This window comes from Heptranchias perlo, chromosome 5 (assembly GCF_035084215.1).
Source record: "Heptranchias perlo isolate sHepPer1 chromosome 5, sHepPer1.hap1, whole genome shotgun sequence".
Taxonomy (NCBI): Eukaryota; Metazoa; Chordata; class Chondrichthyes; order Hexanchiformes; family Hexanchidae; genus Heptranchias; species Heptranchias perlo.
In genome coordinates this window covers 88,749,173-88,762,566 of record NC_090329.1, presented here as the reverse complement: position 1 = coordinate 88,762,566, position 13,394 = coordinate 88,749,173, and the positions used below count along the sequence as shown (strand labels likewise).

The 13,394-nt window shown below is 43.2% G+C and overlaps 1 protein-coding gene across 2 annotated transcripts in view; it reads left to right on the top strand.

The window, feature by feature from the left end:
* Positions 1-39: 39 nt before the first annotated feature.
* usp45 (ubiquitin specific peptidase 45) overlaps positions 40-13,394 on the top strand; it is a 130,723-nt gene continuing 117,368 nt past the window's right edge. The window contains exons 1-3 of one of the 2 annotated variants that reach the window (XM_067984776.1): positions 40-300; positions 2,136-2,244; positions 4,762-4,928. In XM_067984776.1, the coding sequence (XP_067840877.1) occupies positions 2,142-2,244; positions 4,762-4,928 (270 nt within the window). In that variant the 5' untranslated portion in view covers positions 40-300; positions 2,136-2,141. Of the gene's footprint in view, positions 947-2,135; positions 2,245-4,761; positions 4,929-13,394 lie in introns of both variants that reach the window. The other variant, XM_067984777.1, reaches the window with a different exon arrangement.

The window sequence follows — 13,394 nt, the reverse complement described above, 5'->3', positions numbered from 1 at the left end:
CGCCCCGCTCGCGAGAACAAAAGCGGAAGCAGCCAGCGCCGCTATTTGGGCGTTGATACACACACACACACACATACGCGTACGGTAGTGGAGACAAGCCGCATAGTTCTCTGACCGGGGGGGGGGGATCGTCTGTTGATCGCGAGCCGGTTTTAGCGTGCGCGCCTGCGCACGAGCGAGCGAACGAACGAGAAAGAGCCAGAACTCGGCCGCCGGGTTCTTCACATCGAACCTACTGGAAGAAAGCGAGAGGGCCGCGGCCGCCTCGATCCCTCGGATAACGCCTCCCCCGCCGAGACCGTGAGTCAACTCACCGCAAACTTTTATTACTTCACCTGGATCCGAGCCCCAGCACTCTCTATTCCCTCTCTCCACTTAGGCCCCAGACGGTAACTCGCCTCTTCGTGTAGAAAGTGACTCCAGTGCGCTGAACGCGGAGGCAGAGTGTCGCCGGGGGAGGAGGAGGAGGAGGAGGAGGGAGTGTGATAGTCGATTTGTGGTATTTAAAAGGCGACAGACTGAGCTGCTGATACCTCACTGAATGTCGAAAAGCCTGAGAGCAAGGCCCGCGCCGTCTGAAATTCCTACAGTGATCAAGCGACACCGGCTTTAGATAATCTGCAGCGTCAGAATAGTTTCTCTGAACGCGACGCTGTGGATAAATATAATGTTCGGTGTGCACCATTCATACCAGCTGAGATCCAATTCTAATGGATTTTTAAAATTAATTTAATTCTGGTTGTTTAATTTATATTTAGCTGCCGGTCCTGCTGGTAATGTGTTGACTTGAGAACTGTCATAAGAACAGCAATTTAGTAGATATGCAAACTTCATTTTGCACGGAGGGGATTGCTATGAAGCAGCGCCACGGTGACTAGATGTTGACGGAAATTGTGATCCAGCAGTAAAAAGATGCTTTCATTTTATTAAATGTCAATTGTAACAGGTGCTATTTTGTAAACAAAAAGTATATTTTGTTTTCTGGTAAAGATGCAACAGAAAATTACGTGGCAGTTATTGGGTGCAAGTTGCCATGGTTACACTTGAAGATCTCTGAATTTATAAAATTTCTTGGCTAAATTTATTAAACTATCACATTTAAAAAAAAATACCATTGAAAAGGTCAGCAATTATGCTCTGTGAAATTCAATTCTTGATGTATTTGTACCATAAACTTCTCGTATTGGAGCAAAATAAAAGTCCAGCATTCAGAAACAAAATTTAAGCTCCCCTTCCCAAATAATCCCCTGGTTTTAGTGTTTGTGTTCCCAGGCTGCACAGGTTTCTTTCTGGTTTGCATCTGATTTTGCTCTGATTTTTACTTTCTCTTAATATACAATTAAAACACTGATAAATCACCTGATTTGGTGGAAACAAAAACAATTCTAAGGATAAGCTCTGAAACCTGAAAAAATCTTGGCATCAATAATGTGTTAATACTTTTACCTCATGCTCGTCGCATTATATATTGCTTCAGTAAATTTGCAAACTCTTGTCATGTTAGGCTTTTGCAAGACTGTAGTAAATATAAATTACTGCCCTAGAGGCCCCAGATAACCTTTGAGCAACACCTGCAACATTTTTGTTTTTCTTTGCTACAAGAGGTCTAATTGTTCTATATGTATGTATGTATTTATTTGTTTATGAAACCTATGATAAGTATATTGGCTTTTCCTTGGGGCAATATTGTATACTTGTACTTACTGTAGCACAAATCAGCTCTACGAGTGTTGTCAAAACACATTGAGTACGAATATACTGCATTTCTTAAGAGCTACAGCCATACTTCCATATTAACTGGGGCTGCTATTACTCTGTACCTTAGAAGACAGTAATCCTAGTTTAAATGAAGGCGTATAGGGAGGGGGTAGGCGATCCACCCTGCCGATTTACTGCCTGAGGTGTGAAGATGAAAATTATCCTCATAGACTTTTTGCTCTGACACTCTGGAAAAGTTGTGGCTTCAAGCAAACCCACTCCTTTTTATTCTTTTTTACTTTAAGCTTGTCTCGCACTCTGGATCTTAGTTTCTTAATTTAAAAAAAGCTTTAGCCATTTTAGTGTTCAGCCTTAAATCTGTTTGTTGTACTAGTGCATTCTTGTAAAGTTATTTATGTAGCATGTTAAATTATCAGTGACAGATGCGGGTAAAAGACCCATCCTCCCGAAGTAATGGTGAAATGACTAAGAAGAGCAGAAGGCCTGAAAAGCCTCAAGATGAAGAGTCATCTGATGAAATCTCGGGTAAGACAAAGTTTTTGTTGTTATAATAGTAATACCTTTGTGGTTAGGAAGATGATTCTTTTTGGGTAGAATTGTAAAACTATAGATAATTGTGGATAATGGGAATTTATAAACTTTCCAGTATATTTTATGTTGGAATAGGGGATTGATGGACAATTAAACTGTAGGCACAACCAGTATAAAATACGATGGAATGTTCATTATAAGCACTAGTAGATTTTTTAAAAAATCATGCTTGAGTAAATCACGAGGTGGAGATGCCGGTGATGGACTGGGGTGGACAAATGTAAGGAGCTCCGAAAGCTGTTGGACTATAACCTGGTGATGTAAGACTCCTTACATGAGTAAATCACGGCAACTTAAGAACTTGTGCCAAATTGTTTTTCATCTGGTGAACCCATACTTTGAAAATAAGCTTCTACTGTGTAGTAATATACACTCTCAGCTATTATGCTACTTGTTTACAGTAATCTTAGAGTGCATTAATCCACTGTAATATCTATTAGTTGTTCTATAGACAGCTTTTAGGAATTAATGATTTAGTTATATGTCTTTAAAGGGCAATGGCATGTGAAAATTTTCCACTCAATAAGCTTGTATGTGGCATGGTGATACAAGTATAATGCTCTTGCAATTGTGTTTTGGGTAATAGTCAGTTGTTTGGTTATTGTTGCTTTGGAGTGACTGAATTTAAAATAAAAACAGAAATTGATAGAAATACACAATAGAAAATTGTCCTGACTTGCTTATAGACATGCAGTGCAAATTGCACGGTCAACTTCCCTCTTTCCCACAGAACGGTCCTCATCCTTTTGTCTGAGAGGACTGTTTGCTGATTTGAAAAAATATTAAATGATGTAATAAGTACATATGACATTGACAAATATGATTTGAAAAATTCCCATTTGTGGCCATGATGGCATCTGGCTAGATTTTCACTGGTCCAGCTAGGTTTATGAAATTGTCATCAGTTGCCAGTTGATTGGTTTGACAGTACAGTGCCTGCTTTTAATTGAATCATGTCCAATAAATTAGCTGTCATTTTGAAAATTCAGTTGGACTGGTGATAAAACATGCCAGGTGGCAATTTTTTGTGACAAACATCTAAAATCAATAAAAGATTATCTTTGATTTGCCACAATCTTGGTAAGGGAGTCCTGGTTAATTCTCCCTATAAATAGATTTTTAAAAATCAAGTTCTTTTATAATTGCTTTTCTGAGGGTGTAAAGAAAAGTGTTCTCTGGCACTGGTGTAAAAGGTCAAAGTAGTGAAAGGTAGCAACATGTGTATATATTTTTTTAACCTGGCCTTTATTCACGTGCAGTATTTAGATTCCCATACATCCAATTGGATGATTTCTGACTCGGGTTAGAATTATTTGGTACAGATACAAATTGAAATACCTGACACTTCCTAAAAATAATATTTTTGTAAAATAATGCCATGGGAGGGGAGGTCTGTATGAGCCAGAAGATTCTGAAGAGGCTTGTCTGTGCTGCTACTGGAAGTATGTACTTGAAAACCAGTATTTTATTCCACACCACAGTATAATGCAACCTACAGACTTGGAATGATTTGCCAATACAATGCTCCCATATTAAACCGCTCATTGTATAATGTTGGCACCACAAAATTAGTTTCAATGTTGCTGGATATATTTGTACCATTGTCTACAAATCTGAGGGCCGAATTGCTTGATTGATGTATTTATCCCTTGCTATACAACCATACCACCAATATGCGCATCATTTTTAGTATTGCTCATTGGGATAAACTGTAGTTAGAAATGAAATAGTGTAGCTAATGCAGTGTTATCCAAATTGTGGGTCATTTCTAGCCCTTGTGCCCTGTCAATTAAGCCCATAAAACCTAGGCTTAGATGTTTTTGTGCTATATTCTTACTCACCGGATTGTCCTGTTTGAATTTAGTTTGTGTGGAGGTTTGAAAAGGGCGCTATTGCCTTATTAGTGGTGGATAAATTTTAGATCAGAACTCCAAAATCTGTTAGTATTTACATCTTAAAATATATACAAATTAATAGGAATATTGATTTTAAACTTTATATGTGGCCCACAGGCTCCATGGTGTGCACCTAAGTGGCCCGTGAAGATAAAAAGATTGGACACTGTTAAGCTAATGCATACATAAGTAGTGAGGCAAAACTGAGTCTTTCCCTGTGGAGAAACAAACATTGTATTGCCTTACTTGTTTTATTACCAAATATACTAGACCAATTCACAATACAAGAAGGGATACTTGTAATTGATACTGAAATGAAAGCTTTGATCAGTACTGCAATTGTGTTTTAAATAATGGTTGGGATTATTACAAAGAAACCATTTAACCTGTCATTGCTTAACTTGTTTAAAAAAATATATATAAACTTCAGGTCGCAGAGCAAACGGTTTAAGATTGATATCCTATACGTACATTTCACCTTCGCTATAAGCAATGTCAAAGCAAAATTTGGATAGAAAGTAGATTTACTGCCTACTTTCTAAATCATATTTTTTAGGCTCTGCCTGCCAGCATATTGGCAGAGCAGTGGATCTAATCCAAGTGAAGAAGGCAGTTACTCAGAACCACTGGTTAGTTTGTGCCGAATGTGCCAGAGGTTTGAAAGCACATGAAGAGCCTGAAGTTTCACCAAATGTTTGGATGTGTCTGAAATGTGGTTACCAGGTAAGAAACATATATAAAGTGTTGTAATATTTTATTTTGGTCTATAACTTTGTTTCTCTTCACTCAGAGGGTGGTGAACCTGTGGATTTCTCTACCACAGAAGGCTGTGCAGGCCAAGTCACTGAACATATTTAACAAGGAGCTAGATAGATTTCTAGACATAAAAGGCATCAAGGGGTATGGGAAGAGAGCGGGAATGCGGTACTGAGATAGAGGATCAGCCATGATCATGTTGAATGGCAGAGCAGGCCTGAAGGGCCGAATGGCCTACTCCTGCTCCTATTTTCTATGTTTCCTTCATCGGAACTAACTTGTAATTGAAAGTTCAATTAAGAGGATAAGCAAGCATGAAATAAGTAAAGGCCATTCAGCCTATCAAACCTATTCCTTCCACATACCATTACAAGGCACACCATCATTGACTCCATCATGCTCAGCTTGGTTTTTTAAGTAGTTCTTAATAGTTTAGAGTCTGAAGTCCTGAAATCATCCTTGTTGCTTTTCTTTCAATGCTTTCCAACATGTGAATGCCCTTTTCAAGGTAGAGTGCCAAGCAGTGCATGAGGTATTGCCACTGTGACATCACCTATGACCTATGCAAGGTTAGAATAACTTCTTTTAACTTAGTTAAATGATGGTGATGCTTACTGTTACATGGTTATAACAGTTTGACATTGACTCAATACTTAAGCATTTCATCCTGGGTTTTGCTGACCTGGAGCCTGAAATTTTTACAAGCAATTTACTGTTCTCAAATTTGCTTGAGAAATTTACAAGCAGTTGCAATTATCTGGATTCCCCCATAGAGTACTTGAACAGTGACCTGAATGGGACAGGCCAAGTTACTGGCTAAACATCACAACTGTGCTTCAGACTGAGCAATGCCACGAGAAGTCTGCTAGAATATTTCCTGTTCGCATGTTCATAAGCTTACACTTAACATCAAAATGATCCATTTAAATGGACTTAATCTTTTTGAATGTGTTAGTCTCTTGTGTTTTCATTGCATTTTTTTAGCAGCAAAATAGTATTCTTACCAGATATATCTTTGCTTTTTCTTAGAAATACCAATTTTAGAGGAAATCTGGAGGTGCTGTAGTAGCACACTCCGGTGACATTAGTTACAGGGATTATTCCAGGGTGGCACCATTGCAAAAGTCCCAGCCTGTAGCAGTGTTTTCTAGGGTCAGACAAGAACATTGATATGTTCTCTCCCGAGAGGCTCTTGGGTCCATCTAAAGTCTCATTCCTTAGCTGTTTGCCAAGCAGGAAGCGGGAGACCCTGCTTGGAAGTATCCGAATCAGTACTAAAATTGACATTTAAATAACAAATTGGTAAGAGCATAATTTTCTTAACATCAATTTTACTAAATGGTAACACTTTTACCTCCTGACTCAGAAATACATAGGTACAAGCTCCACTCCAGGACTTGAGCGCATAATTTAGCTAATACTTCAGTGGAATACTGAGGGAATGCTACATTGTCAGAGGTGCCATCTTTTGGATGAGGCCCTGTCTATTTGTTCAGATGAATGTAAAAGATTCCATATTAAATTTTTTTAAAGAAGGGTAGGGAGTTCTTCCCAGTACCGTGACCATTCATCTCATTGCTGTTTGTGGGACCTTGCTGTGTGCAAATTAGCTGCCACTTTTTCCTCCAAATCAATAGTGACTGCACTTCAAAAGTAATTAATTGGCTGTGAAGAACTTTGGATGACCTGAGATTATGAAAGTCACTTGTTGTCTTTTTGGGTTTTTACAGTAGCTATTTTATTGGGTTCAGCATTGTAGGCCACTCCAATAAGCAAACTCACTTCCCCTACAATCCAGAATGTGCCTTAGCCTGACCAGTATCTAGGTAAAAGGTAGCGAGATGCAGGGATTTCAACAGAGAACTCTTAGTCTGTACGTCGGCTACTGGAATTTATCACATACTGCAACACGATTTTCTTTTTAAAAAGTAGACCAACACTCAGGCTCTGAGCCAACAAATGGTTTACTTAAACAGGTTAATGAGCAGTATACAGTATAAAATAAAAACAGAAAATGATGGAAACACTCAGCGGGTCAGGCAGTGGAGAGAGAAACAGAGTTAACATTTCAGGTCGATGAACTTTCACTAAAACTGGGATTGGGTTCTGAATTGAGAAAGCCATTGGGATGCTCAAAGGAATGTTCTGGTGTTTGGATAGGTTTGGGGATGTCTTCCAGTACACGCCCAGTACAATGTCTCAAATTGTGGTAACGTTGCAATCAGTAAAGAACTGATGATAGATGTCCCAGAGAGCCTGATGATGACGACACTGGCACACAAGAGAACCAAACACCAAGCAGACCTTGCATCAAATATTAGTGCTTTATTACAACTATTTACAAAAATATCATTTAGTTCTGTCACTGTGCACACCCCTTCTGACCACTTGAGTTTTTCTGGATCGTATACTAACACTTCGGTGATCCATTTGAGCCCTTGGGGTCTGATATGGCATTGGCTGCTGCAAAATATTGTGAACCTCTTGGAATGGAAGTGGCCCATCTATCGGGACTCCCAAGTTCTCGGATGAGAGGTTGAGTCTTAATCATGTGCTCCTTGGCAGCCTTTTTTTATTTGTTCATGGGATGTGGGCGGCGCTGGCGAGGCCAGCATTTATTGCCCATCCCTAATTAGAATAGAATAGAATCATAGAAATTTACAACATGGAAACAGGCCCTACAGCCCAACATGTCCATGTCGCCCAGTTTATACCACGAAGCTAGTCCCAATTGCCTGCACTTGGCCCATATCCCTCTATACCCATCTTACTCTTGTAACTGTCCAAATGCTTTTTAAAAGACAAAATTGTACCCGCCTCTACTACTGCCTCTGGCAGCTCGTTCCAGACACTCACCACCCTTTGAGTGAAAAAATTGCCCCCCTCTGGACCCTTTTGTATCTCTCCCCTCTCACCTTAAATCTATGCCCCCTCGTTATAGACTCCCCTACCTTTGGGAAAAGATTTTGACTATCTACCTTATCTATGCCCCTCATTATTTTATAGACTTCTATAAGATCACCCCGAAACCTCCTACTCTCCAGGGAAAAAAGTCTCAGCCTACCCAACCTCTCCCTATAAGTTAAACCATCAAGTCCCGTTTGCACTCTTTCTAGTTTAATAATATCCTTTCTATAAAAGGGTGACCAGAACTGTACACAGTATTCCAAGTGTGGCCTAACTAATGTCTTGTACAACTTCAACAAGACATCCCAACTCCTGTATTCAATGTTCTGACCAATGAAACCAAGCATGCCGAATGCCTTCTTCACCACCCTATCCACCTGTGACTCCACTTTCAAGGAGCTATGAACCTGTACTCCTAGATCTCTTTGTTCTATAACTCTCCCCAACGCCCTACCATTAACGGAGTAGGTCCTGGCCCGATTCGATCTACCAAAATGCATCACCTCACATTTATCTAAATTAAACTCCATCTGCCATTCATCGGCCCACTGGCCCAATTTATCAAGATCCCGTTGCAATCCTAGATAACCTTCTTCACTGTCCACAATGCCACCGTTCTTGGTGTCATCTGCAAACTTACTAACCATGCCTCCTAAATTCTCATCCAAATCATTAATATAAATAACAAATAACAGCGGACCCAGCACCGATCCCTGAGGCACACCGCTGGTCACAGGCCTCCAGTTTGAAACACAACCCTCTACAACCACCCTCTGTCTTCTGTCGTCAATCCAATTTTGTATCCAATTGGCTACCTCACCTTGGATCCCGTGAGATTTAACCTTATGTAACAACCTACCATGCGGTACCTTGTCAAAGGCTTTGCTAAAGTCCATGTAGACCACGTCTACTGCACAGCCCTCATCTACCTTCTTGGTTACCCCTTCAAAAAACTCGATCAAATTCATGAGACATGATTTTCCTCTCACAAAACCATGCTGACTGTTCCTAATCAGTCCCTGCCTCTCCAAATGCCTGTAGATCCTGTCTCTCAGAATACCCTCTAACAACTTACCCACTACAGATGTCAGGCTCACCGGTCTGTAGTTCCCAGGCTTTTCCCTGCCGCCCTTCTTAAACAAAGGCACAACGTTTGCTACCCTCCAGTCTTCAGGCACCTCACCTGTAGCTGTCGATGATTCAAATATCTCTGCTAGGGGACCTGCAATTTCCTCCCTAACCTCCCATAACGTCCTGGGATACATTTCATCAGGTCCCGGAGATTTATCTACCTTGATGCGTGTTAAGACTTCCAGCACCTCCTTCTCTGTAATATGTACACTCCTCAAGACATCACTATTTATTTCCCCAAGTTCCCTAACATCCATGCCTTTCTCAACCGTAAATACCGATGCGAAATATTCATTTAGGATCTCACCCATCTCTTGTGGTTCCGCACATAGATGACCTTGTTGATCCTTAAGTGGCCCTACTCTCTCCCTAGTTACTCTTTTGCCCTTTATGTATTTGTAGAAGCTCTTTGGATTCACCTTTGCCTTATCTGCCAAAGCAATCTCATATCCCCTTTTTGCCCTCCTGATTTCTCTCTTAACTCTACTCCGGCAATCTCTATACTCTTCAAGGGATCCACTTGATCCCAGCTGCCTATGCATGTCATATGCCTCCTTCTTCTTTCTGACTAGGGCCTCAATCTCCCGAGTCATCCAAGGTTCCCTACTTCTACCAGCCTTGCCCTTCACTTTATAAGGAATGTGCTTACCCTGAACCCTGGTTAACACACTTTTGAAGGCCTCCCACTTACCAGACGTCCCTTTGCCTGCCAACAGACTCTCCCAATGAACTTCTGAAAGTTCCTGTCTAATACCATCAAAATTGGCCTTTCCCCAATTTAGAATTTTAACTTTTGGGCCAGACCTATCATTCTCCATAGCTATCTTAAAACTAATGGAATTATGATCACTGGTCCCAAAGTGATCCCTCACTAACACTTCTGTCACCTGCCCTTCCTTATTTCCCAAGAGGAGGTCAAGTTTTGCCCCCTCTCTAGTCAGGCCATCCACATACTGAATGAGAAATTCCTCCTGAATACACTCAACAAATTTCTCTCCATCCAAGCCCCTAATGCTATGGTTGTCCCAGTCAATGTTGGGAAAGTTGAAGTCCCCTACTATTACCACCCTATTTTTCTTGCAGCTGTCTGTAATCTCCTTACATATTTGCTCCTCAATTTCCCGTTGACTATTTGGGGGTCTGTAGTACAATCCTATCAAAGTGATCTCTCCCTTCTTATTTTTCAGTTCTACCCATATAGACTCCGTGGGCGAACCCTCGGATATATCCTCTCTCACTACTGCCGTGATGTTCTCCCTAATCAAGAACGCAACTCCCCCTCCTCTCTTACCTCCTGCTCTATCTTTCCTATAGCATCTGTACCCTGGCAGTCCTGCCCCTCCCTTAGCCATGTTTCAGTAATAGCTATAACATCCCAGTCCCATGTGCCCATCCATGCCCTGAGTTCATCTACCTTGCCCATCAGACTTCTTGCATTGAAATAAATGCAGTTTAATCTAGACTTCCCTTGGTCTTTGCCCTGCTTTCTCAGACCATCTGTCCGGCCATGTTTTGTACACTCTCCCTTACTGCCTTTTGTTTCTGTCACCACTTTACTTCCCACTGACTTCCTGCATCGGTTCCCATCCCCCTGCCACTTTAGTTTAAACCCTCCCCAACAGCACTAGCAAACACTCCCCCTAGGACATTGGTTCCAGTCCTGCCCATATGCAGACCGTCCAATTTGTACTGGTCCCACCTCCCCCAGAACCGGTTCCAATGTCCCAGGAACTTGAATCCCTCCCTCTTGCACCATCTCTCAAGCCACGTATTCATCCTAGCTATCCTGTCATTCCTACTGTGACTAGCCCGTGGCACTGGTAGCAATCCTGAGATTACTACCTTTGAGGTCCTACTTTTTAGTTTAACTCCTAACTCCCTAAATTCAGCTTGTAGGACCTCATCCTGTTTTTTACCTATATCGTTGGTACCTATATGCACCACGACAACTGGCTGTTCACCCTCCCCCTCCAGAATGTTCTGCAGCCGCTCCGAGACATCCCTGACCCTTGCACCAGGGAGGCAACATACCATCCTGGAGTCTCGGTTGCGTCCGCAGAAACGCCTGTCTATTCCCCTTACAATCGAGTCCCCTGTCACTATAGCTCTGCCACTCTTTTTCCTGCCCTCCTGTGCAGCAGAGCCAGCCACGGTGCCATGAACCTGGCCGCTGCCACCTTCCCCTGGTGAGCCATCACCCCCAACAGTATCCAAAACGGTATACCTGTTTGAGAGGGGGATGGCCACAGGGGACCCCTGCACTACCTGCCTGCACCTCTTACTCTGCCTGGTGGTCACCCATTCACTTCCTGCCTGTACTCCCTTTACCTGCGGTGTGACCAACTCGCTAAACGTGCGATCCACGAGTTTCTCTGCATCGCGGATGCTCCACAGTGAGTCCACCCGCAGCTCCAGCTCCGAGATACGATCGGTCAGGAGCTGCAGGTGGACACACTTCCTGCACACATGGTCGGCAGGGATACTGGTAGTGTCCATGACTTCCCACATCTTGCAGGAGGGGCATATCACGGGTGCGAGGTCTGCTGCTATGACTTGCCTTAGCTTAGTTACCCCTTTTAAATTACGTTGAAATTAGAAAATGTTAACTATACTAGGGACCTAGGTACACTAAAAAACAAAACACTACCTGTTATAAAACCTGCAGACCTTCCCTTTCTTATTACTTTACTTACAGTAAAATGGTAGAAATACTCACCTGAACCTACTCACCAATCTCCCCTGTGCCGCGTCACTTTCTGACTGGTGACGTCACCCCGAACTCTGCCGCTGGTCTCAGAGCAAGCCTCGGGTCGCTGCTCTTTATATCCCCGCTCTCCGGTCTCTCGCCTCTGGTTCCGCCCAGGTCTCGGGCCTCGGGTCGCTGCTCTTTATATCCCTGCTCTCCGGTCTCTCGCCTCTGATTCCGCCCAGGTCCGCCGCCGCTTAGGTCTCGGACCTCGGGTCTAATTGCCCTTGAGAAGGTGGTGGCGAGCCGCCTTCTTGAACCGCTGCAGTCCGTGTGGTGGAGGTTCTCCCACAGTGCTGTTAGGAAGGGAGTTCCAGGATTTTGACCCAGCGCTGATGAAGGAACGGTGATATATTTCCAAGTCGGGATGGTGTGTGACTTGGAGAGGAACGTGCAGGTGGTGTTGTTCCCATGTGCCTGCTGCCCTTGTCTTTCTAGATGGTAGAGGTTGCGGGTTTGGGAGGTGCTGTCAAAGCCGCCTTGGCGAGTTGCTGCAGTGCTTCCTGTGGATGGTACACACTGCAGCCAAGGTGCGCCGATGGTGAAGGGAGTGAATGTTTAGGGTGGTGGATGGGGTGACAATTAAGCGGGCTGCTTTGTCCTGGATGGTGTCGAGCTTCTTGAGTGCTGTTGGAGCTGCACTCATCCAGGCAAGTGGAGAGTATTCCATCACACTCCTGACTTGTGCCTTGTAGATGGTGGAAAGGCTTTGTGGAGTCAGGTGATGAGTCACACGCCGCAGAATACCCAGCCTCTGACCTGCTCTTGTAGCCACAGTATTTATATGGCTGGTCCAGTTAAGTTTCTGGTCAATGGTGACCCCCAGGATGTTGATGGTGGGGGATTCGGCGATGGTAATGCCGTTGAATGTCAAGTGATTCTGCAAAGATGAAAGCTTCTGAGGGGAGCTGATGGAGTGCTCCACTGTAATGCTGCCATGAGAGGATGCAGCCCCTGTGGGTCCCACACCAGATTTTCCAGTAGTACTGGGAGGATTCAGGTTACCAGTGATCAGTGGCAGAACAGACCTCATGGAAGCAGAAAAATCCCTGGATCTCTGGGAGAGAGTCAGTGAAATATACTGTCGTCCCTCCAAGATGCTGCCTTTGCAATCTGGTTGACAGTGACTTCTCCAGATGGTTTCCCAAGCCTGCAGTCCTTCATTCAATATCTCCATATTGAATTAATTGACTTGCCTGGGCATATCAAGAAGTGGGGGTAGGTTTGAAGATGCTGTTGCAACTGCCACTTTCTCCAAGCTGCCTGCAATGAGTTGAGCCTCTGTTGGATTTTGATGCACAGAAGGGCAGTGAAGTTCACTACTGACCGAGCCATTTTTCATACATATTGAGAAAGGCGATATAGAGCTTCCATATATGTCTAATGCTCTGCTGGTATCCTTCTCTTCATGGCAGAATCTCTGAGATCATCATTCGTTTGCTCTGCAGCCAGGGGCTGACAGGTCTTGTGCCTACTCTCAATTACATCAGGTTCCACTTCCACAACGACATCTCTGGCTTCCTTGTGCTCTGTATCTCACCATGTGTCAGTTCCTCACCTACCTTACCTGTACCTCTTAAAGTGGGTATCTCTGGGTTTCTAAGTGCAAGGAACAGTGTGAATGATGGAGTGGGTGAGCTGTCACCAGT